Source organism: Pocillopora damicornis, chromosome 9, assembly GCF_964200805.1.
Source record: "Pocillopora damicornis chromosome 9, jaPocDami1.2, whole genome shotgun sequence".
NCBI classification, from domain to species: Eukaryota; Metazoa; Cnidaria; class Anthozoa; order Scleractinia; family Pocilloporidae; genus Pocillopora; species Pocillopora damicornis.
Window position 1 is genome coordinate 12,344,796 of NC_142678.1, and position 27,803 is coordinate 12,372,598.

Sequence of the window (27,803 nt, forward strand, 5' to 3'; positions counted from 1 at the left end):
AACAAGACTAACAAGAGAAAGATGATGCAAGAATGTAATGACTAATTGACATACTACCAATAATTAAAGGGTCCAAATCCGCTCTGACCGGTTCATTAGTCACGAAAAGAGTGATGTGAATGCTTAACTACATGTAAAGCTATAGATAGGAATCATAAAGTATTTCTTTTAAATCTAGACTTTTTTTGATAATCAAAAATAACCACAAAAACGGCGTGGATTTCGATGAACGCCCGTTAAATACAAATACTTTATTTGTAACATTTATTTTAGAAGGAATTAAAAAAACACGTAACCTGGTAACAAGCAGTGAATACTGGATAAATAAAATGGAGTACTACGTACTTAAAAGAATATTCAATTATTGCTTCGAGTGAGCGGTTTAGAAGTCTGACACTTCCTAAGAGTATTGTTTATGATTTGAAGACTTTAGCTGATATTGACGTACATTTTTGACACTCTCGTCCTGATAAGGATGTTGTTTTGCATTTAAGTAGTCCCAAATGCTAAATTACATTCTTTGTATCGCCATTATTATTTCATTATTATATATTTTAAAGGAACGTGTATGCAGAAAGTGTAGCTCAAGGAAACGTAAACGCTTCAAGTTATGACCTTTGAAGGCTGCGTTCCTAGAGCAGTTATCGCGGGTAAAAATACGAGCATGATAACCCAAAGTTATTTATCCGAACCCTCACGAAGCTGTTATTATTGTAAGAATGTTATTGACTGCACTTGAATACACATTCCAAAGACAACTTAGACCAACACTCTTTTCTACTAATATTGGTTTATGAATTAAGATTTTTACTGGACTTGTAGTGATCTGGATTTTTTCACTCTCTCGTTTTATAACAAATGTCGATTTGCATTTAACCGACACTTTATGGTGTGTAATTTCAATCAGTATTTGATATTGATCAAGTTTACAAGTTTAGTTTTGTAAAATCAAGAATTAGAATAAACTCACCTATATCTAACAAGAAACTGGACACTTCTTGAGTATTGAAAATTTAACGAGTTAATGGGAGTAACTGAAGGTGATTAATCCGAATCGTTGAGAGTAATAACGAAACCACAGTTATTCTAAGTGTTGTTTACTGCACTTGGATACACATTTCAAAAACAACTTAGTCAAAAACTTTCTATGAAAATTCTTTATGAATTTAAGATTTTGATTAATGGTGTAGATCTATTTATTATCTCGTACTACGACTCATGCCTACCTAACGAAAAAGCGTGTATTACAGGGTTCGTTATCAGTCAGTCTTTCAGAGTAAGACAGACATTAAGTAACAGTCGCCGGGATTCAAAAAACCAGGAAGAGTCAGAGTAATTAAAGGGTGATTTCGTTGTAACTAGAATTGTATTAGAAGAAACCGTAAAAAGGACAAGTCGAGAGTCGTTGATGCCTTTTCCAAGGCGAGGTTCACTCTGCACCTAGTTTTCCTCCAAAACACGCGACAACTTAACAGTAATATTTACTATTGTATAATTAACATTTTTGAGACGCGGAAATTTTCTATTGTACACTCCAGCTCTTCAAGACTGCGTCACAAAGAATATCCGGAGAACCAATACGTTCCCAATATTTTGCAATAAAGTTAATACAGAGTGAAATCAGACTAACCAAAGGAAATTTTGCAGCTTTTCAGTCGAAAGCTGAGCGCAAAAGCTTCTAATTACGAACAGTGCAGAAATCTATTTCATTAACTGAGCCTGTGTCAATACAAAGCGACTTATTACGCGAACTAACGAAACGTCCGTCGATATGGAAGAGAAACATCTTAAGTGGTACAGTCCTTTCGTGTTCCTTGTTGGAGCTATGTTAAGTTTTGCTGATCCTATCACCGACATACTTACACTGGTAGAATTCTACCGCGCGATTCACAAAGTATGGTTTGGCGTGGGGCTTACTTTTGTTTTATTGCCATGTTTGGCGTTTCCAGTAGTGTTCTACCTGTCGCGTACCAGTAGATCACACCTTTCACCTTCTACTTGGGCAAGAACTGCTCTTTGCGCATTGCATCCATTTTCAGCAGCCTTCGCAAGACTAGAAGCTTTACTTCTCTCTCTCAAGAAATGGCGGTATGAAGATGAAATCGACCTCTACTTTAAAGACAAAGTTGAAGATCTATTCAGTTACATTGACTTAGTTGTACTCTTTGAGGCAGTCCTTGAGTGTGCTCCACAATTTATAATTCAGTTGTACGCCATCAGTGTTCAGGAGGAACCAGCTGCAATTATCCAAATCATTTCTCTACCTATCTCTTTCCTCACTCTGGCATGGGCCTTCACAGCCACTGATAAGATGTCTCTTGTAGCGAACCATGTAATGCCAAGTAGCAGTTATCTGAATTTTAAACACCAACTAGTATTGTATGCAACTCACTTGCTCCTCCTGAGCAGTCGACTGTTCGTCATCTGTTATTTCACCGTCAGCTACAAGTGGTGGGTTATTGGTGTATTAATGGTTCATTGTTGTGTAATGGTAATAGCGACTGTTATTCAGCATACAGATAAAGTTTGCTGTAATGCCTCTAAAGTTTTCGTTACTTTATTGTTCATGGGCATTCACAGTCTAAGAGATGACTTTACACATATTACGATAAGAGTAGACGTACATGGTGTAAATAGGAATGTGTATTTCTCACATATTTTGTTTGTATTAGAAAACTTCTTTATGATCCTGATGTTTTATTTCACTTATCACCCCAACGCTTGGTACTCTTTACCTGTCACTGTGTGTGTTTGTGTGTTCAGTGTTCTTGGCTCCACAATGAGAATTTGCCTATTTCGTTGGCTTAGCAAGAGACCTGCCGAACAGCTCAGCAGCTGTGATGACAGCAGTAATGTAAATGCTAGTGTTGAGAAGTGTTATGTTAGTTCAGTATAATCTGGTAATGCGCCTATATTTTCTCTGTACCTACTATTTGAATTTGAAGTGCGAAGTTAGGTTTAAGCTATGGAAACGAGTTTCGAAGTTGTGACTATCTTGTTTAACTTCCATCGCTGGACGTGCGTCGTTACGTCACTGGTAGAATTCTACCGCGCGGATCACAAAATATGGTTTGGGGGCCTACTTTTGTTTTATTGCTATGTTTGGCGTTTCCATTAGTGTTCTACGTGTTGCGTACCAGTAGATCATACCTTTCACCTTCTAATTGGGCAAGAACTGCTCTTTGCGCATTGCATCCATTTTCAGCAGCCTTCGCAAGACTACAAGCTTTACTTCTCTGTCTCAAGAAATGGTGTTATAAAGATGAAATGGACTCCCACTCCTATACGAAAGCTACAGATGTTCTCGTTTACATTGACTTCGCTGTACTCTTTGAGGCAGTCCTTGAGTGCGCTCCACAATTTATAATTCAGTTGTACGCCATCAGTGTTCAGGAGGAACCAGCTGCAATTATCCAAATCATTTCTCTACCTATCTCTTTCCTCACTCTGGCATGAGCCTTTACAGCCACTGATAAGATGTCTCTTGTAGCGAACAAAATAATACCAAGTAGCAGTGACCTAAATGTTAAACACCAATTAGTATTGTTTGTAACTCACTTACTTCTCCTGAGCAGTCGACTGTTCGCCATCTGTTATTTCACCGTCAGCTACAAGTGGTGGGTTATTGGTGTATTATTGGTTCATTGTTGTGTGGTAGTAATAGCGACTGTTATTCAGAATAGAAACGAAGGTTTTTGTAATACCAATGTTCTCTTTATTTTATTGTTTATGGGCATTCACAGTCTAAGAGATGACTTTGTAGAATTATCGCTAGATGTACAAAAAAGTGGTCTAACCATGTATTTCTCACATATTTTGTTTGTATTAGAAAACTTCTTTATGATCCTAATGTCTCATTTCACTTATCACTCCAACGCTTGGTACTCTTTACCTGTCACTGTGTGTGTTCAGTGTTCTTGGCTCCACAATGAGAATTTGCTTATTACGTGGGCTTAGCAAGAGACATGCCGGACGGCTCAGCGGCCGTGATGACAGCAGTAATATGAATACTTGTGTTGAGAAGTATAATGATAGTTCAGTATAATCTGGTAATGCGCCGATATTTTGTCCGTAGCTACTATTTGAATTTGAAGTGCGAAGTTAGTTTTAAGCTATGGAAACGAGTTTCGAAGTTGTGACTATCTTGTTTAACTTCCATCGCTGGACGTGCGTCGTTGGACCACTAGCCTTGGCCATGTCCCTCGCGAAAGTTTCAGGAATATTTAGCCGGCTTAAAAAACGGTTGTTCCTCGGTGTATTTATAGGCTCTTGTTTTGGGTTACGTGGTCAAAGATCGATTCTGTTGATCGAAAGCGTTAAGTGCGTTGTTTTTATTAAAATACGCGATTTTAGCTAGGAGTAAGTGGCTTAGAAGTTTGATACTTTCAACGAGTTTAGGATTAAGAGTTTAGGACTTTGATTGATGTTGATCTAGAATTTGACTCTCATGCTAGCAAAGATGTTGATTTGCATATAGAACGGCACTTCAGTGTGTAGAGCTTCTCGAAGTATTAAGCTGTGTACAAGTTGATAGCTTGTAAAACAAGAACTAGAATTAAAGTTATTTACATTTAACAAGAAAACAAATCCATTCTTTGAGTACTGAAAATGTCTCAAGATCATGATATTTTAAAATCTGTAAACGGGAAAAACTGAAGGTCCCTGATTCGAATCGTTAAACATACAGTCTAATACTCCATGTGGCTATTGTTAAAGCTCGATTGTTATAGCATTGAAAAGAACTAGAAGTTTTACCGATGACGCTGGTTGGTAGTGTTAAAGTATATTTGTCTCGCATTCAAAGCAGGAAACTTGCCCTATCCCACATTTTTATACAAGTGGCCTGTTCCACAAGAGTCACAAAAGAAAGATGATACAAGAATATAATGACTAATTGACATGCTACCAATAATTAAAGAGTCTAAATCCGCTCTGACCGGTTCATTAGTCGCGAAAAGAGTGATGTGAATGCTTAACTACATGTAAAGCTATAGATAGGAATCATAAAGTATTTCTTTTAAATCTAGACTTTTTTTTGATAATCAAAAATAACCACAAAAACGGCGTGGATTTCGATGAACGCCCGTTAAATAGAAATACTTTATTTGTAACATTTATTTTAGAAGGAATGAAATAAACACGTAACCTGGTAACAACCAGTGAATACTGGATGGATAAAATGGAGTACTACGTACTTAATAGAATATTAGTAGAGCGGTTAAGAAGTCTGACACTTACTAAGAGTATTATTTATGATTTCAAGACTTTAGCTAATATTGATGTACATTTTTGACACTCTCGTCCTGATAAGGATGTTGTTTTGCATTTAAGTAGTCCCAAATGCTAAATTACATTCTTTGTATCGTCATTATTATTTCCCAACAAGAATCTCATCTTTAAAGGAACGTGTATGCAGAAAGTGTAGCTCAAGGAAACCTAAACGCTTCAAGTTATGACCTTTGAAGGCTGCGTTCCTAGAGCAGCTTTCGCGGGTAAAAATTCGAGCATGATAACCCAAAGTTATTTATCCGAACCCTCGCGAAACTGTAATTATTGTAAGAATGTTATTGACTCATAGTGCACTTGAATACACATTCCAAAGACAACTTAGACCAACGCTCTTTTCTACAAATACTGGTTTATGAATTAAGATTTTTACTGGACTTGTAGTGATCTGGATTTTTTCACTCTCGTTTTACGACAAATGTCGCTTTGCATTTAACTGTCACTTTATGGTGTGTAATCTCAATCAGTATTTGATATTGAACAAGTTTACAAGTTTAGTTTTGTAAAATCAAGAATTAGAATAAACTCACCTATATCTAACAAGAAACTGGACACTTCTTGAGTATTGAAAATTTAACAAGTAAATTGGAGTAACTGAAGGTGATTAATCCGAATCGTTGAGAGTAATAACGAAACCACAGTTACAACTACACTTGGATACACATTTCAAAAACAATTTAGTCAGAAACTTTCCAAGAAAATTCTTTTATAAATTTGAGATCAGTTTGATTAATGGTGTGGATCTTTTCCTTATCTCGTATTACGACTCATATCCACCGATAATAAATTTGAAAGCATGTATTATAGGGTTTGTTATCTGTCAGTCGATCAGAGTTACTCAGAGTCGCCCGGATTCAATAAACCAGTAAGAGTGAGAGAGGTGACAGGGTGATTCCGTTGTAGCTAGAGTTGTATTAGAGAAAAAAGATTAAGAAGACCGTAAAAGGACAAGTCGAGAGTCCTTGATGCCTTTTCCTAGGCGAGGTACCCTCTACATTTAGTTTTCCTTTAAAAAAACGCGACAACTTAACAAGAGGGTCTGCGTGCGCGCGCGCGCCTGTGTGTGTGCGTGTGTGCGTGTGTGTGTGTGTGTGTGTGTGTCAGTTACAATTTCGGCCATTTATCAGTTCTCAGTTAGATTTTAAGCCATTTGTCAGTTGTCGGTTGTCACTGACTCGCCAAGTTAATTAACGCTTAATTAACTTGGCGAGTTAATTATTACTTTCAGACCCTATATTTGGCTGAAAAGGCACGTATAGCGTAAAATCGAAAATTCAGCTGAGAATCAATACAATAAGAACTCCCTTTTTTCTCAATTCTGGAATGAAATAATTCCAAGACCTTCCAAGTGACTTTCAGTCTTTGTTTGAAGGGTGTTTAGATAAGTTACAACTTCTCTGCACACAAACTTCTGTTTGCCCGAGCGCAACATTGAGACATTCCTTTTTAACCACTTAGCCGGTCAAAATGTTGGAAAAACGATCGTCAGAAAGACAACAAACTTGTGAAGAGTCCTCTAGCACAATATATTAGTTTTGTCTTGGTTTATAAAGCATGTTTTTCGATTGCGATTGGCTCCGATGAAATAATCGGAATGTTCTTTTGTCTACTTTTCAATTAGGTTATTAGAGATATCTAATGTAGGCGTACCTTAGGAATCCGAGCGAAAATGGGCGCGAATTGGTCGCCCGGATCTAGAAACCGTAATTGGGGTAATATCTTTGTCATTTCGGTCAGAAAAGTTGTTTTGTGAGTCCGTGTCATATTCGTCTACATATGTTCGCACCTTAGCAACTGTCACTTCAACAATACAGTCGTCAACAAATGAGACATCTGTCACATTCCCACCTTCCGAAGTAGCTTGAACGGCTCCAATGTTGCTACTGAGCCCTACTGGCTGATCTCCAGAGTTAAAATCATTCCCTAGTTCCGCGCGCCAACAAGTCCACCTTGGTGGAATCGTGTTGCTTCGTTTAGACGGCCGGTGGTAAGGCCCCCGCCTTGTCCTTGGTAGTTTCCTCCCGAACTGTCGTTTGCCTCAACGGTCGATAATTCTCCACGCCCTTAAACATAGGACGCAAGGGAAAATTCTCGCTTTTGATTCTCGGGAGGCTCGTGTAATAGAGTTGCGATTGCACCAACCTGTAGACGTTGAAGTGCTTGAAGGAACGTTTGACGATGCTTGAGACTTGTGTTTTATTAATGGTGTTGTTTTTATCGCAGAAAGTACTTCATCTTTGATTGGCTTCATTGACCTTAAAGGCTGAAGGTAACTGTCGAGCCAGGAAGCTTGAAATATCGTGCTGGTCTGTTGTCTAAGCCAGCTCGTTGTAGTTTACCGCTTGATAGCACAGTACCCATTCTACGAAAACGATTGAACACCTATCTGCAAACTTTAGCCGCTGAATTCGGAAAATCGAAGCTTGTCCAGGTTCGCCCTCCTTTAGAAAAGCCAACTTCAATCTCTGCTGCAGGTAAAAACATTCTGCTGTGTGCATACGATGCTGAAAGAGGAATTATACAAGTGACATTACATTACAATGGCATTGCTGGCACCGGAGTCAAATTCGTGACCTACCCGACTGACATTTCGAGTGTCATATCTATGGAAGTTCTCACACAAAGCACAAAGAGCCTACTTTGCAGTAGTCGGTGTGGACAGTGGCTTTTACAACCTTTCGTTTGCATATTTGTATTGCTTTGACGGAGTTCTGAATGGACTGTAAAATTTTCTCGCCAGAAACAGACTTCAGACTTCCTGATTTCGGAGCCATGCGATGAAGTTCCACGTCAAAATCTCCGAGGCCATATTTACTGGACAACTCCTTTCGACTAAGGAACGAAATAAGGTGCTTTTTCAGCGCTAGTACGGTATTTACATCATTAATAATGTAGATGAAAAAATTACCCAGTTCTGAATGGTTAAGATAAATGTAGTTTTCAGGTAATTCAATGCAGAAGAGGGTTAATTCAGTGCAAAGAAATAACAAACCAGACATTTTCAGATCGGTCAATAATCAAAGAAACTCACAGATAGCCAATCAAATGCAAGCCTTGGATGTGGCACGCTGAAATTTGCGAGCTAAAGAATGGCCGGCGTTTTGGGAAAGTTTTCTTTCGCACCGTATACATTTACCTATCTATTGCTTCTAAAACTAAATAAAAAGGGGAAAAGTCATTTCATTAACATACCTTGCACTGTACACTCTACAGCTACTACCGCTTTTACCTACTTTTTTGCGTTGGCTAACGAAACTTTCATAAATTGGTTCGATTTCATTTATCCGCCATATTGAAAAGTTTTTCTAGATCCCAATCCCCTTAATGTACTGCCTTCGAAACCTTGTTAAGAAAGTCTTTATTTGGTTAGAACTATTTGACCTGTTGGTTTATTCACTTGCAAAATGGAGAAAAGTAACTGTTTTGTGTACGAACAATGATTTAAGAAATAGGTACTAAATTTACTACTAAATTTTGGTACTTACGTTTGGGAGATGGGTTAAACAAGCTAATTTTACCATTAAAACAGAATCAGGTAGATAGGTACGAACGATGTGATCGACATGTTTTCTATTTGTTGTTTTCTACTGGAAAAGTTTTGACTCTGTTTTCAGTAAAAATTTTGGTCTACTTAACACTGTCGGCCGACTGTCGGTAGTGTGTCGGTAACCTGTCGGCCTACAGTTGACCAACAGGTTACCGACAGCCGAAAATGGAAACCATTGTTCACTATTACCGAAAACTCTGTAAAAAGCACTGTTTTTTGGTTGTCAGTTTGGAAAAAGTGGTGTTTAGAGAAGGGAATTGCCAAGGACATTTAAAATTACAAGCCGACCCAGCTTAGCACTTTACTCGAGCGATACTACGCCGAAATGAAAAACAACATGGTTATACCTCGCAAACGACGATTCCATTTCATCAAAAGCGATTCGGCCACAGACTGATCAATAAATTTAATATATATTCCTTGAACTATTTAGTCGGACTTTATTGTTTTGATCGTACGCGGTTTTTTTGACCGAACGCATAATGTCACTTGCAGGTTTGAATAAATTATTTTTGTACTTGATGCGCGCGCTTTGCTTCTGCATAATAATGATAAGCTATCTTGTATTTTTTCATATATATTATTTCTCGTGCAATTTGGAATAGCAAAGTACTTGTTGATTTTTTCAAAGACCACAAATTGCACTTGCTCTATGGGCTTGTGAAATTTTGTTAGTCTTTGAAAAAAATTACTCGTGCTTATTTATTCCAAATTGTACTCGAAATCATGTGATTACCTACACTAATAGGAATGCGGCTTCTGTAACGCTCAAGTGCCATTTCCGAATCAATTGGATAAAAACTTACAACAGCTTTTAAAATAAGGCCATCGCGTAAGTTGACGATCGAGTTGTGTATCTAATACAATATCACCGAAATGTGTGTGACATACAACCTTACTGTGGATGGTCCATGCGGTAATTATAAACGAAATATGAGACTCTGGCGTACTACTGATATGTAATAAAAACGTACTTTTATCGGACAAAATAAATCAACTGTCCTTATTTTACATCCAGTTTTTAGGATATTTAGGGCGATCCGGTCTTTTGTCAGCTGTCAGTAAAAGCGCATCACAAATGTCAGTTGTCAGTTAGATTTTCAGCGATTTGTCAGTTGTCAGTTAAAAATTTTGGCCATTTGTCAGTTGTCAGTTAACCCCATCCAGATCTTCTAACAGTGATATTTACTATTGTATAATGACAATTTTTGAGACGCGGAAATTTGAATTTTTCTATTGAACACTCTAGCTGTCCAAGATTGCTTCACAAAGAACATCCGGAGAACAAATTGGCTCCCAACATTTTCCACCAAAATTAGTACAGACGTGCAGCGCACCTTAATAGTGAAATCAGATTAACTATAGGAAACATTGCTGTTTTTCAGTCGAAGCTGAGTGCAAAAGCCTCTGATTACGAACAGTGCATGAAATCTATTTCATTTACTGAGCCTGTGTCAATACCAGCCGACTTACTAAGCGACCAAACGTAAAGTCCGTCTATATGGAAGTGGAAGATCTTGAGTGGTACAGTCCTTTCGTGTTCTTTGGTGGAGCTATTTTAAGTTTTGCTGATCCCATCACCGACATACTAACAGTGATGGAATTCGACCTCGCGGGTCACAAGACATGGTTCGGTGTGGGGCTTACTTTTGTTTAGTTGCCATGTTTGGCGTTTCCAGTATTGTTTTACCTGTCACGTGCCAAATTGGAACCTTCACCTTCTAATTGTGCAAAAACTGCTCTTTGTGCATTGCATCCATTTTCAGCAGCTTTTGCAAGACTAGAAGCTTTTCTATTCTGTCTCAAGAAATGGTGGTCAGGAGATGAAATCGACCCATTCAGTTCTACAGAAGCTGAAGATGTACTCTATTATTGACTTCGCTGTGCTCTTAGAGGCAGTCCTTGAGTCCACGATTTATTATTCAGTTGTACGCCTTCAGTGTTCAGGAGGAATCAGCTGCAATTATCCAAATCATTCCTCTTCCGATCTCTTTCCTCACTCTTGCATGGGCCTTCACAGCCACTGATAAGTGGTCTCTTCCCGTTTGCAAAATAATACCAAGTAGTGGTGACTTGAATGTTAAACACCAAAATAGCTTTGTATGTAACTCACGTACTTCTCCTGAGCAGTCGACTGTTCGCCATCTGTTATTTCACTGTCAGCTACAAGTGGTGGGTTATTGGCGTTGTAATGTTTCATTCTTGTGTGGTAGTAATGGCGAAGTTTATTCAGGATAGGGACGTTTTCTTTACTATAGTTTTTATGGGGATTCACTGCTTAAGAGATGACTTTGTTGATTTTTCGAATGCAGTAAACGTATTTGGCCTCACCAAGATTATGTTTTTATCCCATATTTTATTTGTATTAGAAAACTTCTTTATGATCCTCGTGTTTTATTTCAATTATAACCCCAACGCTTGGTACACGTTAGCTGTCACTGTGAGTGTTTGTGTCCTCAGTGTTCTTGGCTCCACAATGAGAATGTGCTTACTTCTTTGACTGAAGAAGAAAACTGCCAGCAGTTTCAATAGCTTCGAGTAGAGGTGATGTGAATACTTGTTAAATATTACGTTAGTTTTGTATAATCTAGTCATTCGTTTATATTTAGTCTATAGCTACTATGTTAGAACTTGAAGTCCGAAATTAAGTTTAAGCTATTGAGATGAGTGTCGAAGTTGTAACTATCTTGTTTAACTTTCATCACTGGGCGTGCGTAGTTGGTTTAGTCTTAGTTAAGGAGGAGGGTCCAAAATAGACTTTTCCAATCCCATATCCCGCCGCTTTTTTTCATTCCTTTCCGCCATCCCGCTGTAATGAAATTTTCATCCCGATCTCGCCTGGTTAAACGCAAGCGTGTTGCGGTCTGCAGCTAGATTGCTCATTATTGCAACCAAACACACTTGCGTGGCGGAGGACTTGGTAACACATGATAAGATTTAAAGCTAGAGTTTTTACTTATTTTTATTCATTAGTAAGAATTTCTAGATGTGATATATATATATACTTTAAAATTTTTAACTCGAAATATAGAGGGAATTGAATTAACACGACAAGCTGCGAGTAATGAATATATATCATAGAGCAGCTTGCAGATACTTTTTAAAATACTCGATTTTAGCTTTTAGTAAGTGGTTTAGAAGTTTGACACTTTGAACGAGTTTAGGTTTATGAATTTTAGACTTCGACAGATGTTGATATAGAATTTGACTCTCTCATTCTAAGAAAGATGTTGATTTGCATTTAGCGCAGCACTTTAAGGTGTTTAGTTTCTCGCGGTATTTAATTTGCATATGAAGCTGTGTACAAGTTGATTGTTAATAAAACAAGAGTTAGAATAAAAGTTATCTACACTTAACAAGAAAGAAAACCCATTCTCTGAGTACTGAGAGTGTATCAAGATCATGGCGTTTCAAAATCTGAAAATGGGAATATAACTGAAGGTTACTGATCCGAATCGTTAAACATACAGTCTAAGACTGCATGTGGCTATTGATAGATATGGCTCAATTTTACAGTATTAAAAAGAGCTGGAAGTTGTTTAATGACGCTAGATGGTAGTGTTGAAGGCTGTTCCACAAGAGAAAGATGATCCAAGAAGGAATATAAAGACTTATTGACATGTAACCAATAATAAAATGGCCTAAATCTGGTCTGACAGGTTCACCAGCCGCGAACAGCGATTGGCTGAGGTCACACTTAGAATTTTTCTGTAGTTAAGGGCTTTTACTATAATAAAAGAAAGTAAACAAAGGTTGACTATTGTAAACTGTGCTTGTTGACTTAAACATTTCGCAAACGGCTTCTTGTCCAATTTTGTCAATCAAACTGCAATTTGATGATAAAAACAAATAAAATTAGAAATTCCACTTTTAATTGCGAGACTTTCGTTTGGAAAAAAACAAAAAACATTCTGTGCCGGCAGTGAGCCATGGATTCAGAACGCGTGGCTCTTAAGATTGTTGCTTTTCTTTTAGTAATCACTGCTATTCGGAAAGCTCAAAGATTCAGATTTAGTGTCCTAAACATGTATTTTCTACTTAAGAGAAGACGGCACGACTTGATCACCGCTCTCCTCGCAAGAAAAATAAGAAGACAAAGACAAGCTTCCGCGCGGCGAAGAAGAGCGGTGTGGGTATATCCCAGACCACAAGGTTGGTTTGAAGAGATGTATCAGAATCCAGTCTTGTCTGCTTCGTGGAAAATGACTTCCGTGTTTCCAAGGAGACATTTGATTACATCTGCCAGCTTATTCAAATAAGAAAACTGCGCCATGATTTCTGTGCATTTTGGGTTTTTCAACGTCGACAACTCTTTGTGGTCGACTTCGTGTACTTCGGCTTCTAAGATGAATTTGCCATCTACGCTTCGAATTTGTAGGCCATAGATGTCTATCGCTTTGTTTGAAGTACCAAACATTATTTCAACGCGCTTGAATTGTTGACAGATAGGACGCAAATGTAAACAGTCTGGAAGCGTTGATGAAACGTAGGAGCTTCCGGCTCCCTTATCCAACAATGCTCAACACTTAACACCATTCACGTCAACTGTGACCATGGGATACACCATTCACGTCAACTGTGACCATGGGATACACCATTCACGTCAACTGTGACCATGGGATACACCATTCACGTCAACTGTGACCATGGGATACACCATTCACGTCAACTGTGACCATGGGATACACCATTCACGTCAACTGTGACCAAGGGATACACCACTCCTTTTTATTCTATGCTCGTTGTGGTCATCAACTGGTCTCGCGATCTAGGTTTGTCGCAGATCGACGTAAGATGTCTTCGGCTGCAGATCTGGCAGCCAGAACGGCATTTGCATTCAGCAGCGCGGTGTCGACTTTCTGTACAATTAAAACAAATTTTTTTCAGACCTAGTTGCTACCTGTGGTCTCCGACTGTCACAAACTTGTTACAATTCACAGCTCTGGGGTCAGTTGCGTCATCGTAGACACACCCTATTTGTGATGGCGTTGTTTCGTTTGCACAAAATGTTTTCGCGATCGCAGAATTTAGCACCTTGCTTCCCTGCATTATACGTGCCTAGATCTGCTTTTACGCCCTTTAGTTTGTCAAGCACACTCCTTGCATTTCCCGTCACGTCCTTTAATTTGCCCAGTGTCTCCAAAGATTGCACATTGTTGTCAGATGTTATTTCTAAAACTCTTTATACAGTTGAAATTTTCTTTATTCTTCTCTTTCTTACATACAACTTATTACCTCGGGACTAACTCAGATCTCTCGAGGAAAGTGTGGGTCACTGCTTATAAAGGTGACGCTTACTGAGCTGTCAATTTCTAACCTTCGTCATGCTTTTACACTTAACTAGCGAATCACGTTAAGCTACGTAGAACGGAGTTCGCATACTAAGTAGGTACTTTCGAGATGTTTACGCTTCACAAAATGACTTTCTACCTAAAATTTCTTAGTCTTACGGGAAAAAATCGGGAAAAACAAAAACAAGATTGGTAACATAAAATTATAATGAACTTACCAACAGAATTAAAATCATAGTGGGTAATTTAGTCTCAAAGAGTAAAAAAGGTGACGTTTCGAGCATTAGCCCTTCGTCAACTAAATCATAGTTGGGGAGAAATCCTGAGAGAAAATAGGGTAAAACTTCCGCACAGCCCCATACTACATTATGCATTCAGTTCTTGGATAGAGAAAACAATGACAAAAACAATGGATTGCCATTGGGAAAACGGATTTGTTTTAAAATAGTATGGGGATGTGCGGAAATGTGTGAACTTCCGAACACTCCGTCTGAACATAAATAGACATTAAGTAACGGTTTTGTTTCTTTTATTTTCGTTAACCGGACAGTGACATTCTAAAAGGTCTTAGACACTTAGAACACTTCACATAGTAACAGAGTACTACCTTTTTTGTAGAAAGGGGGATGCGTGGTCGATACTTCCCAATGTGGTCATGCTATGTGCTTCAATGATCGCTTGTGAAATGTTACTGAATCGGTAGAAAGGAAGCCCGAGAATAAACAGTTACAAAACCTTACACTACTGATGAGTGGTCTCTCGGATTCCGCAAAATGATACCAAGTAGCAGTGACCTGAATGTTAAACACAAAATTGCATTATAAGAAACTCACATACTTCTTCTGAGCAGTCGACTGTTCGTCATCTGTAATATCACCGTCGACCATCTACAAGTGGTGGATTATTAGCGTGTTTATGTTTCATTCTTGTGCCCTAGTAATAGCGACTGTTATTCAGAATAGAGATAAAGTGATACCTCCAATGTTTTCTTTATGTTATTGTTTATGGGCATTCACTGTTTAATCAATGACTATTGAAGAGAACTATTAAGGGGGGGCTTTATCAGAGAGAGGCACCAAGACTCTTCTTTCAATTTCTCCTTTAATTTTTCTTCTCCATCATTTAGACAACTTGACAACTTTCTGCCAACATTGCTATCACGGAACTAAATCACTCTAACACACCTCCTTAAATATTCTATTAATGAACATGTTACGAATTAAGTTAGAGGGCTTACAGCCTTTGCGAGACTGGAAGCTTTTATTTTCTGTCTCAAGAAATGGTGCTCTGCAGATGAAATCGACCCGGTCAGCTCCGAAGAAACTGAAGATGCATGCACTCTATCACATTGACTTTCCAGTGCTCTTTGAGGCAGTCCTTGAGTCTGCTCCACAATTTATAATTCAGTTGTTCGCCATAAGTGTTCAGGACGAACCAGCTGCAATCATGCAAATCATTTCTCTACCTATCTCTTTCCTCAATCAGGCATGAGCCTTTACAACCACTGATAAAAGGTCTCTTGCCGTGCACGAAATAATACTAAGTAGCGGTTACCTGAATGTTAAACACCAATTAGCTTTGTATGAACTCACTTACTTTTGAGCAGTCGACTGTTCGACATCTGTTATTTCACCGTCAGCTACAAGTGGTGGGTTGTTGGGGTGTTAATGTTTCATTCTTGTGCGGTAGTAATAGCGACTGTTATTCAGAACGGAGACAAAATTGACAGTGATGCTTCCACCGTTTCCTTAACAATATTGCGTATGGGCATTCACTGTCTAAGAGATGACTTTGTAGAATTATCGATGGGTATAGAAGTAATTGGTTTAACCATGAGTATGTTTTTCTCACATTTTTTCTTTCACCTCAACACTTAGCACTCCTTACCTGTCACTGTGTGTTTGTGTGTTCAGTGTTTTCGGCCCCACAATGAGAATTTGTTTACTTCGTTGGCAAAGCAAAAACCTGCCAGCGATTTACCAGCCACGATCAGCGCTGTTGTGAATACGTGTGAGGTTAAGTATTATAAAAGTTCAATATAATCTAGTCATTCGTTTCAGATTTAGTCTGTAGTTACTATATTCGAATTTGACGTCCGAAATTAAGTTTAAGCTATTAGGATGAGTTTCGAAGTTGTGACTATCTTGTTTAACTTTCACCACTGGACGTGCGTAGATGGACTACTGTCCTTGGTCATAACCCTCACCAAAGTTTAGTCTTGTTTTGGCTTACGCAGTTAAAGAGGAGGGTCCAAATTAGATTTCTCCAATCCCGTATCCCGCTGCTATTTTTCATTCCCTCCGCCATCCCGCTGCAGTGAACATTTTCATCCTGATCTCGCCTGGTTAAACCCAAAGGTGTCGCGATCTGCAGCTAGATTGTTCATTATTGCAACCCAACATACTTGCATGGCGGAGGACTTGGTAACACATGATAAAATTTAGAATTAGAGTTTCCACTTATTTTCATTTATTAGCAAAAACTGTTAGATGTGATGAATACTTTTAAATTTTTAACTCGAAATGTAGAAGGAATAAAATAAACACCACAAGCCGCGAGTGATGGATGGATATTATAGAGTAACTTGCAGATACTTATTAAAATACTCGATTTTAGCTTGGAGTGAGTGGTTTATAAGTTTGATACTTTCAACGAGTTTAGGTTTATGAATTTAGGACTTTGACAGATGTTGATCTTGAGTTTGACTCTCATACTAACAAAGATGTTGATTTGCATTTAGAGTGGCACTTCAAGGTGTCTAGTTTTTCGCAGTATTTAATTTGCATATAAAGCTGCATACAAGTTGATAGTTTGTAAAGCAAGAGTTAGAGTGAAAGTTATCAACATTTCACAAGAAAACAAATCCATTCTTTGAGTACTAAGAATGTCTTAAGATCATGGCGCTCCAAACTCTGTAAATGGGAATAACTGAAGGTTTCTGATCTGAATCGTTAAATTAACACACAGTCTAAAATTGCATGTGGCTACAGAGGTAGCCCAATGTTTATGGCCTGGAAAAGAACTAGAAGTTGTCTGATGACGCTAGATGGTAGTGTAAAAGAACATTTGCGTCACATTCAAAGCAGAAAAATTGCTCCATTCCACATATTCATGGCTAATTGACATGCAACCAATAATTAATGGTCCAAATCCGCTCTGACCGGTTCACCAACCGCGAACAAGAGTGAACGCTAAGCCAGATTTAAAGCTATAAATCGGTATAATTAGTAATTCTTTTAAATCTAGACTTTTTTATTATCAAAAATAAACGCAAAAACGGCGAGGATTTGGATGAACACCCATCAGATAGAGATACTTCATTTGTAACATTTATTGTAGATGGAATGAAATAAACACGTAACCTGGTAACAAGCAACAATACTGGACGAATAAAATAGAGTACTATGTACAAAATAGTAAACTCAATTATTGCTTCGAGTGAGCGGTTAAGAAGTCTGACACTTTCTACGAATATTCATTTATGATTTCAAGATTTTAGCTGATATTGATCAAAAATTTTGACACTCTCTTCCTAACAAAGATGTTGATTTGCATTTAAGTAGTCCCAACTGCTAAATTACTTTTCTTTGTATCGCCATTATTTTTCCCAACACGAATGTCATCTTTAAAAGAACGTGTATTCCAAAAATTTCGACCAAGAAAACCGAGAGGTTTCAAGTTATGACCTTTGAAGGTTGCGTTCTTAGAGCAGTTTTCGCGGGTAAAAATACGAGCACGATAACCCAAAGTTATTTATCCGAACCTTTAGGAAACTGCAGTTATTTTAAGAATGTTATTGACTGCACTTGAAGACAACTTAGTCGAACACTCTTTTCTACGAATATTGTTGTATGAATTAAGATTTTGACATGTAATGGTCTATTTTTTTCCCTCTCTCGTTGTACGACAGAAGTTGATTTGCATTTAAACGACACTTCAAGGTGAGTAACTTCACGCAATATTTGATACTAAATTAAAGCTGTGTGCAAGTTTAGTTTTGTAAAATCAAGAATAAGAACAAAGTTATCTATATCTAAAACAAACTGGACACTTCCATTTTCAGCAGCCTTCGCGAGAGTAGAAGCTGTTATTTTCTGTCTCAAGAAATGGTGGACTGGAGATGAAATCGACCCAGAAGCTGAATATGTACTCAATCACATCGACTTGGCTGTGCTCTTTGAGGCAGTCCTTGAATCCGCTCCTCAATTTATAATTCAGTTGTACGCCATCATTGTTCAGGAGGAACCAGCTACAATCATTCAAATCATTTCTCTACCTATCTCTTTCCTCACTCTGGCATGGGCCTTCACAGCCACTGATAAGAAGTCTCTTGCCGAGCGCGAAATAATACCAAGTAGCGGTGCCCTGAAGGTTAAACATCAACTAGCATTGTATGTAAGTTACTAACTTCTTCTGAGCAGTCGACTGTTCGCCATCTGTTATTTGACCGTCAGCTACAAGTGGTGGATTATTGGCGTGTTGATGTTTCATTCTCAGTTGTGCCGTAGTAATAGCGACTGTTATTCAGAATAGAGACGAAGTTGGCTGTAATTCTAGCTACGTTCTCTCTACTATATTGTTTACGGGCATTCACTGTCTAAGAGATGACTTTGTCGAATTATCGATTGGTGTACAAGTAGGTGGTCTAACCATGAGTGTGTATTTCTCACATATTTTTTTTGTATTAGAAAACTTCTTTATGATCCTGATGTTTTATTTCACTTATAACCCCAATGCTTGGTACTCTTTACCTGTCACTGTGAGTGTTTGTGTGTTCAGTGTTCTTGGCTCCACAGGGAGAGTTTGTTTATTTAGGTGGCTATACAAGAAATTTGACAGCGGTTCACCACCTGCGAACAGCGGTGATGTGAATCCATGTGTGTGAATTATTACGTTAGTTCAGTGTGATTTAGTAATTTGTTAGTTTAATAATTTAGATTTGGTAATTTGGCCTGTAGCCGTTCTATTTGAATTTTTGAAGTCCCATGTTATTTAAGTTTAAGCTGTCGAGATGAGTTTCCAAATTGTGACTTTCTTGTTTAACTTCCATCACTGGACGTGCTTAGAATGTCTACTGACCTTGCCCTGTACTTTCACGAAAGTTCTTGTTTTGGCTTACGTAGTCAAAGATTGATTCATTTGATCGGAAGCATTAAGCACGTTATTGTTCATTTGTAAGATTTCGTCGTAAAAGTGGTTTTTAACAACAGAAACTGTTTAATCTTGCAAAGTTAGTTGGCCAGCCTGCTCACTCAGGCGTGCTGATATCTAATATACAAGCATGCACTTTCGAGTTTACTTAGCGAATATTGGCATTGAGTAAGAAATAGTAGTCAGTAGAAAATAGAGGATCAAAGTTTGAGCATCAAAAAGACATTAATCAGAATTTGAGTCAGACGTGATTAGTTCTAAAGCTATGAATGATCACAACTATTTTATTAGATCTTTAGGTGTCTTTAGCAGTTTCGTGTTTTCACTTATTTTCATATATTGGTAAGATTTTTTGCGGGCACAAAAGATGTTACAGAAGAAGAAAGAAACTGTAGAAGAAATAAAATAAACACATAACAAGCAGCGAGTATTGGATGGATAGAATGTAATAGCACATAATTATCAAAATACTCGATTTAAGCTTCGAGCTAGTGGTTTAGAAGTTTTACATAAATATTTTATGTTTATAAATGTACGATTTTTAGGGATGAATTGTTTTGAAAGAAAGATGTTGATTTGTGTTCCTCAACTTCGAGGTGGGTAACTTCCCTCAGTAGATAAAACTTATCTAAAGCTGTGTACAAGTTGATATTGTGCAAGATCAAAATTATGATAAAAGTTATCTAAATAGTCACTCAAAGGGCCTAGGGGTGCTTATGCTTTCCTATGGTGGCCTTTAGATTTACCTGACACTTCGTTCTACCTAAGATAAAATGTGTAGGGTTATATTCGTAATTTGTCAGTTACAGTTGTATGCTTAACCGCCAGCGACAAAATCATTCACTGCACTGAAAAATGAAACTACCTAATTTTGGTTTTTTATTTCGATCAAAGTTGATTTAGCCTTGAATTCGATTACAACGATGACAAATTTGTTTGCACCAGAGACTTTCTCTTTACATCAAAAGTAACCGATTAAGATGGGTTTTTTTTACAATTGCTTTGCAATTACGAACTATTCAAGGCTGACTTATCCAGACGTTGTTCCTCTTATGATATTTTAAAAACATGTATGAAGGTATTTTCTTACCGATCTTCTTGTGTGCTTCACTCGGAGAAACGACAATAACACTTAAAAGTCATTAGTTGACTCAAAATAAGGAAAATATTTCACCTATTGTTAATCTTTTGAAAGAAAAATTTTGTCGAGCATTTGAATAAAATGAGAGTCTGGATATCATATCATATGGGGACAGGACGGAGTACAGAATGGTGAAAAATGGAGGGAAGTGGAGGTGAAGGATATGAAGAATGTGTGATGAGAGGAGGTAAAGGAGGAGAAGTCTGGGAACGACGCTTTTTGCTGCCACGTCTTGTATCTGTAATTGCGTGATAAATAATTCGTGCAGGAAACTGATGCGTGGAGGACCAATTTCACCTGGCTGTCAGTAGTAAATTTTCAAATGATGATCGATCATTTTCAGTTGTCAAGGATTAATTACCTCTTAGATTGCATGCTATATGCGTTTTCCCCTCAGTCTCTTTTACAAAAAGACGGAATAAGTACTGAAAAGCAACAGACTCATTCGCGTTACTACAAAAAGGTTGGACAGTACTCAGCTGTGCCTCATAAAAGAAAACTAAAGTTCACGTCCGTCCTCAGTCCCCTGATTCGACATTCAGTGTTGTGCTCACTTTTTCTGGAGCAATTTGCTCGAATGGCATAAATCCAGAGGGAAGAGAATAGCAAGGAATAATTTTGATATAACAGAAAAAACCGGGAAAATTTGTTTTTTACATTGATATTTAATAGGTAACTAAAAAAAAAACTATGGTTTTTTTGTACTTAAATGTTGTCCAATAGTTATAACTTATTGAGTGATGTTGAAATTAAACGTGGTAGTGAGACAAATTTCTTGAATTGAAGTTATAGCGGAGCTTGCAGAGCGTAGCCCCATAATTATACAAAATAGTAGTAACCCATCGAGCCGAAAAAATTTGGATGTACGACCATACGACCGTACAAGGTGCTACTTTTAACATGCTTGGTCAACTGTACCGCGGGGACGCCAACGCCATGGCTTTGTTCAGTAGTCCAGTGGTCAGTGCACTGGGCTCCGAGTCGGACGACCCGGGGTCTAATCTTGGCCGGTACAAGGCGTTGTGCCCTTGAGACGTGCGGGAAAAAAAATGCGAGCTCCGCTTTTAGGCTTGGCTAAATCTATATATTATGGTGCTACCTCAAAGTATGTGGCGAAGCAGAAAGTCATGATCTCCTTGAACGACCCTGATGACGACAACGCGAAGTATTTCTTGAGTGCCGCACTAAAAATTGTTTATTATGTATTCTGACTGACGGGCTTTTACGGTAAGATCAGTTTACCGGATTGAATTTGACATTCGTTTCAACTCATTCTTCCTTATGTGTGTTTTTACTCGGAAAAACAGTTGAATGTTCCGTATAGCTTAGTTTAGCATTTACCAGGCGATTTTTTAGAAGCTAATTGCAATTACTTACCGTAAAATAACTATGATATTTACCTGAACATACTAGTGAGGAATTTTTAAGAAAAAGATTTTTAAGCTTTTCATTCACAGTTATCGGTTAACTGGATTAAATGTGCTCGCTCAGACCAAAGTATAACATGTGGCGTGTTTTTGACCAGCCAATAGGGAAGTTTGTTTAGTAATTTTTGTGCGTTGAGAGAATTTTGCACTCTATCACAATAAAATGCTTCTTCGCGCAGATCCTTGTTGTCGCTCTGTTTTAAAAGAATTTGCTCATGCTTTTATCTGTGCGTATGTCGAGTTATGGATGCACTTAAGAAGTTTGAAGAGCATTCAAAAGCTACTCTTACGCATTTTTCGTGCTCTCCAAACCTCCCACGCGCGTCCGTAACTTGATATACGCACCGCTAAGCATGAACAAATTCTTAAGTGGTTATCCTGAAAGGCTTGCGAATTACTCTCTTCGTCGTCAATTATTCTCTCCAACATACCTGTGTCAATACAAGCCGATCTTTAAGGCGAACAAACGAAAAGTCCGTCGATATGGAAGCTAAAGATCTTAAGCGGTACAGTCCTTTCGTGCTCCTTGTTGGAGCTATTTTAAGTTTTGCTGATCCTATCACCGACATACTCACACTGGTAGAATTCTACCGCGCGAATCACAAAATATGGTTTGGTGTGGGCTTACTTTTGTTTTATTGCCATGTTTGGCTTATCCACCAATGTTCTACCTGTTGCGTACCAGTGAAACATCCCTTTCTGATTGGGCAAGAACTGCTCTTTGCGCATTGCATCCATTTTCAGCAGCCTTCGCAAGACTAGAAGCTTTTCTTCTCTCTCTCAAGAAATGCCGGTCTAAAGATGAAACCGACCTCTACTTTAATGAGAAAGCTGAAGAAGTACTCAGTTACATTGACTTCGTTGTACTCTTTGAGGCAGTCTTTGAGTGCGCTCCACAATTTATAATTCAGTTGTTCGCCCTTAGTGTTCAGGAGGAACCAGCTGCAATTATCCAAATCATTTCTCTATCTATCTCTTTCCTCACTCTGGTATGGGCCTTCACAGCCACTGATAAGATTTCTCTTATAGAGAACAAAATAATACCAAGTAGCAGTGACCTAAATGTTAAATACCAACTGGCATTATATGTAACTAACTTACTCCTCCTGAGCAATCGACTGTTCGCCATCTGTTATTTCACCGTCAGCTACAAGTGGTGGGTTATTGGCGTATTAATGTTTCATTGTAGTGTGGTAGTAATAGCGACTGTTATTCAGAATAGAAACAAAGTTTACTGTAATGCCTTCATTGTTCTCTTTAATTTATTGTTCATGGGCATTCACAGTCTAAGAGATGACTTTGTAGAATTATTGATGGGTTTGCTAGAAGATGGTCTAACCATAAGTGTATTTTTATCACATATTTTGTTTGTATTAGAAAACTTCTTTATGATCCTGATGTTTTATTTCACTTATCACCCCAACGCTTGGTACTCTTTATCTGTCACTGTGTGTGTTTGTGTGTTCAGTGTTCTTGGCTCCACAATGAGAATTTTCCTATTTCGTTGGCTTAGCAGGAGACCTGCCGGACGGCTCAGCAGCCGTGATGACAACAGTAATGTGAATACTTGTGCTGTGAAGTATTATGTTAGTTCAGTATAATCTGGTAATGCGCCTATATTTTGTCTGTAGCCACTATTTGAATTTTAAGTGCGAAGTTAGGTTTAAGCTATGGAAACGAGTTTCGAAGTTGACTATCTTGTTAAACTTCCATCGCTGGACGTGCGTCGTTGGACCACTAGCCTTGGCCATGTCCCTCGCGAAAAGCGTGTTACGGTCTGCAGCTAGATTGCTCATTATTGCAAACCAATATACCTGTATGGCGGTGGACTTGGCAACGCATAATAAGATTTGGAACTAGAGTTTCTGCTTGTTTTCATTCGTAAGTAAAAATTATTAGATGTGATAGATATTTTTAATTTTGTAGCTCGAAATGTAGAAGGAATTAAATATACTAAACAAGCCGTGAGTTATTAATAAATATTATAGAGTAGCTTGAAGATACTTATCAAAATACGCGATTTTAGCTTGGAGTAAGTGGCTTAGAGGTTTGATACTTTCAACAAGTTTAGGATTAAGAGTTTAGAACTTTGATTGATGTTGATCTAGAATTTGACTCTCATGCTAACAAAGATGTTGATTTGCATATAGAACGGCACTTCAGTGTGTAGAGCTTCTCGAAGTATTAAGCTGTGTACAAGTTGATAGTTTGTAAAAACAAGAACTAGAATTAAAGTTATTTACATTTAACAAGAAAACAAATCCATTCTTTGAGTACTGAGAATGTCTCAAGATCATGATGTTTTAAAATCTGTAAACGGGAAAAAATGAAGGTTACTGATTCGAATCGTTAAACATACAGTCTAATACTGCATTTGTTATAGCAATGAAAAGAACTAGAAGTTTTACCGATGACGCTGGTTGGTAGTGTTAAAGTATATTTGTCTCGCATTCAGAGCATAAAACTTGTCCTATCCCACATGTTTATACAAGTGGCCTGTTTCACAAGAGTCACATGAGAAATATGATGCAAGAACATAATGACTAATTGACATGCTACCAATAATTAAAGGGTCCAAATCCGCTCTGACCCGGTTAATTAGTCGTGAAAAGAGTGATGTGAATGCTTAACTACATGTAAAGCTATAGATAGGAATCATAAAGTATTTCTTTTAAATCTAGACTTTTTTTGATAATCAAAAATAACCACAAAAACGGCGTGGATTTCGATGAACGCCCGTTAAATAGAAATACTTTATTTGTAACATTTATTTTAGAAGGAATGAAATAAACACGTAACCTGGTAACAAGCAGTGAATACTGGATGAATAAAATGGAGTACTACGTACTTAATAGAGTATTAGTAGAGCGGTTTAGAAGTCTGACACTTCCTAAGAATATTATTTATGATTTCAAGACTTTAGCTGATATTGATGTACATTTTTGACACTCTCGTCCTGATAAGGATGTTGTTTTGCATTTAAGTGGCCTGTTTTACAAGAGTCACATGAGAAATATGATGCAAGAACATAATGACTAATTGACATGCTACCAATAATTAAAGGGTCCAAATCCGCTCTGACCCGGTTCATTAGTCGTGAAAAGAGTGATGTGAATGCTTAACTACATGTAAAGCTATAGATAGGAATCATAAAGTATTTCTTTTAAATCTAGACTTTTTTTGATAATCAAAAATAACCACAAAAACGGCGTGGATTTCGATGAACGCCCGTTGAATAGAAATACTTTATTCGTAACATTTATTGTAGAAGGAATGAAATAAACACGTAACCTGGTAACAAGCAGTGAATACTGGATGAATAAAATGGAGTACTACGTACTTAAAAGAATATTCAATTATTGCTTCGAGTGAGCGGTTTAGAAGTCTGACACTTCCTAAGAGTATTATTTATGATTTCAAGACTTTAGCTGATATTGATGTACATTTTTGACACTCTCGTCCTGATAAGGATGTTGTTTCGCATTTAACTAGTCCCAAATGCTAAATTACATTCTTTGTATCGCCATTATTATTTCATTATTATATATTTTAAAGGAACGTGTATGCAGAAAGTGTAGCTCAAGGAAACCTAAACGCTTCAAGTTATGACCTTTGAAGGCTGCGTTCCTAGAGCAGTTTTCGCGGGTAAAAATACGAGCATGATAACCCAAAGTTGTTTATCCGAACCCTCACGAAACTGTAATTATTGTAAGAATGTTATTGACTGCAATTGAATACACATTGCAAAGACAACTTAGACCAACACTCTTTTCTACTAATATTGGTTTATAAATTAAGATTTTTACTGGACTTGTAGTGATCTGGATTTTTTCACTCTCTCGTTTTATGACAAATGTCGATTTGCATTTAACCGACACTTTATGGTGTGTAATTTCAATCAGCATTTGATATTGAACAAGTTTACAAGTTTAGTTTTGTAAAATCAAGAATTAGAATAAACTCACCTATATCTAACAAGAAACTGGACACTTCTTGAGTATTGAAAATTTAACGAGTAAATTGGAGTAACTGGAGGTGATTAATCCGAACCGTTGAGAGTAATAACGAAACCACAGTTATTCTAAGTGTTGTTTACTGCACATGGATACACATTTCAAAAACAACTTATTAAAAAACTTTCTATGAAAATTCTTTATGAATTTAAGATTTTGATCAATGGTGTAGATCTATTTATTATCTCGTACTACGACTCATGCCTACCTAACGAAAAAGTGTGTATTACAGGGTTCGTTATCAGTCAGTCTTTCAGAGTAAGACAGACATTAAGTAACAGTCGCCCAAAAAACCAGGAAGAGTCAGAGTAATTAAAGGATGATTTCGTTGTAACTAGAATTGTATTAGAAGATACCGTAAAAAGGTCAAGTCGAGAGTCGTTGATGCCTTTTCCAAGGCGAGCTTCACTCTGCACCTAGTTTTCCTCCAAAACACGCGACAACTTAACAGTAATATTTACTATTGTATAATTAACATTTTTGAGACGCGGAAATTTTCCATTGTACACTCCAGCTCTTCAAGACTGCGTCACAAAGAATATCCGGAGAACCAATACGTTCCCAATATTTTGCAATAAAGTTAATACAGACGTGCAGCATACCTCCTTCCGTGACCTTAAGAGTGAAATCAGACTAACCAAAGGAAACTTTGCAGTTTTTCAGTCGAAAGCTGAGCGCAAAAGCTTCTAATTACGAACAGTGCAGAAATCTATTTCATTAACTGAGCCTGTGTCAATACAAAGCGACTTATTACGCGAACTAACGAAACGTCTGTCGATATGGAAGAGAAAGATCTTAAGTGGTACAGTCCTTTCGTGTTCCTTGTTGGAGCTATGTTAAGTTTTGCTGATCCTATCACCGACATACTTACACTGGTAGAATTCTACCACACGAATCACAAAGTATGGTTTGGTGTGGGGCTTACTTTTGTTTTATTGCCATGTTTGGCGTTTCCAGTAGTGTTCTACCTGTCGCGTACCAGTAGATCACATTTTTCACCTTCTACTTGGGCAAGAACTGCTCTTTGCGCATTGCATCCATTTTCAGCAGCCTTCGCAAGACTAGAAGCTTTTCTTCTCTCTCTCAAGAAATGGCGGTATGAAGATGAAATCGACCTCTACTTTAAAGACAAAGCTGAAGATCTATTCAGTTACATTGACTTAGTTGTACTCTTTGAGGCAGTCCTTGAGTGTGCTCCACAATTTATAATTCAGTTGTACGCCATCAGTGTTCAGGAGGAACCAGCTGCAATTATCCAAATCATTTCTCTACCTATCTCTTTCCTCACTAAGGCATGGGCTTTCACAGCCACTGATAAGATGTCTCTTGTAGCGAACCATATAATGCCAAGTAGCAGTTATCTGAATGTTAAACACCAACTAGCATTGTATGCAACTCACTTGCTCCTCCTGAGCAGTCGACTGTTCGCCATCTGTTATTTCACCGTCAGCTACAAGTGGTGGGTTATTGGTGTATTAATGGTTCATTGTTGTGTGATGGTAATAGCGACTGTTATTCAGCATACAGATAAAGTTTGCTGTAATGCCTCTAAAGTTTTCGTTACTTTATTGTTCATGGGCATTCACAGTCTAAGAGATGACTTTACACATATTACGATAAGAGTAGACGTAAATGGTGTAATTAGGAATGTGTATTTCTCACATATTTTGTTTGTATTAGAAAACTTCTTTATGATCCTGATGTTTTATTTCACTTATCACCCCAACGCTTGGTACTCTTTACCTGTCACTGTGTGTGTTTGTGTGTTCAGTGTTCTTGGCTCCACAATGAGAATTTGCCTATTTCGTTGGCTTAGCAAGAGACCTGCCGAACAGCTCAGCAGCTGTGATGACAGCAGTAATGTAAATGCTAGTGTTGAGAAGTGTTATGTTAGTTCAGTATAATCTGCTAATGCGCCTATATTTTGTCTGTAGCTACGATTTGAAT

At 37.8% G+C, this 27,803-nt stretch overlaps 2 protein-coding genes and 5 pseudogenes across 4 annotated transcripts; all 7 read left to right on the top strand.

Annotated features, from left to right (window-relative positions):
• The first annotated feature begins 1,700 nt into the window (after nucleotides 1–1,700).
• On the top strand, nucleotides 1,701–2,896 carry LOC149040144 (uncharacterized). The gene has a single exon (XM_089182943.1). The coding sequence runs from the start codon at nucleotides 1,772–1,774 to the stop codon at nucleotides 2,894–2,896; it is 1,125 nt and encodes a 374-aa protein (XP_089039069.1). The 5' UTR covers nucleotides 1,701–1,771.
• A 69-nt stretch (nucleotides 2,897–2,965) lies between these two features.
• On the top strand, nucleotides 2,966–4,327 carry LOC149040145 (uncharacterized; annotated as a pseudogene).
• A 6,007-nt stretch (nucleotides 4,328–10,334) lies between these two features.
• On the top strand, nucleotides 10,335–11,419 carry LOC113681551 (uncharacterized; annotated as a pseudogene).
• A 1,343-nt stretch (nucleotides 11,420–12,762) lies between these two features.
• Nucleotides 12,763–18,682, top strand: LOC149040146 (uncharacterized; annotated as a pseudogene). The gene is made up of 2 exons (XR_016179540.1): nucleotides 12,763–12,985; nucleotides 15,349–18,682. The product of XR_016179540.1 is annotated as an uncharacterized LOC149040146 (transcript).
• On the top strand, nucleotides 17,806–20,513 carry LOC149040147 (uncharacterized; annotated as a pseudogene).
• A 1,796-nt stretch (nucleotides 20,514–22,309) lies between these two features.
• On the top strand, nucleotides 22,310–24,154 carry LOC149040148 (uncharacterized; annotated as a pseudogene). The gene has a single exon (XR_016179874.1). The product of XR_016179874.1 is annotated as an uncharacterized LOC149040148 (transcript).
• Nucleotides 24,155–26,448: 2,294 nt separating this feature from the next.
• Nucleotides 26,449–27,760, top strand: LOC113676540 (uncharacterized). Its single transcript, XM_089182944.1, has one exon. It carries the CDS (start codon nucleotides 26,636–26,638, stop codon nucleotides 27,758–27,760), a length of 1,125 nt encoding a protein of 374 aa, XP_089039070.1. The 5' UTR covers nucleotides 26,449–26,635.
• Nucleotides 27,761–27,803: the final 43 nt, after the last annotated feature.

Coding starts and splice junctions, on each gene's coding strand:
- LOC113676540 (XM_089182944.1), top strand. CDS start 26,636: ATGGAAGAGAAAGATCTTAAGTGGTACAGTCCTTTCGTGTTCCTTGTT.
- LOC149040144 (XM_089182943.1), top strand. CDS start 1,772: ATGGAAGAGAAACATCTTAAGTGGTACAGTCCTTTCGTGTTCCTTGTT.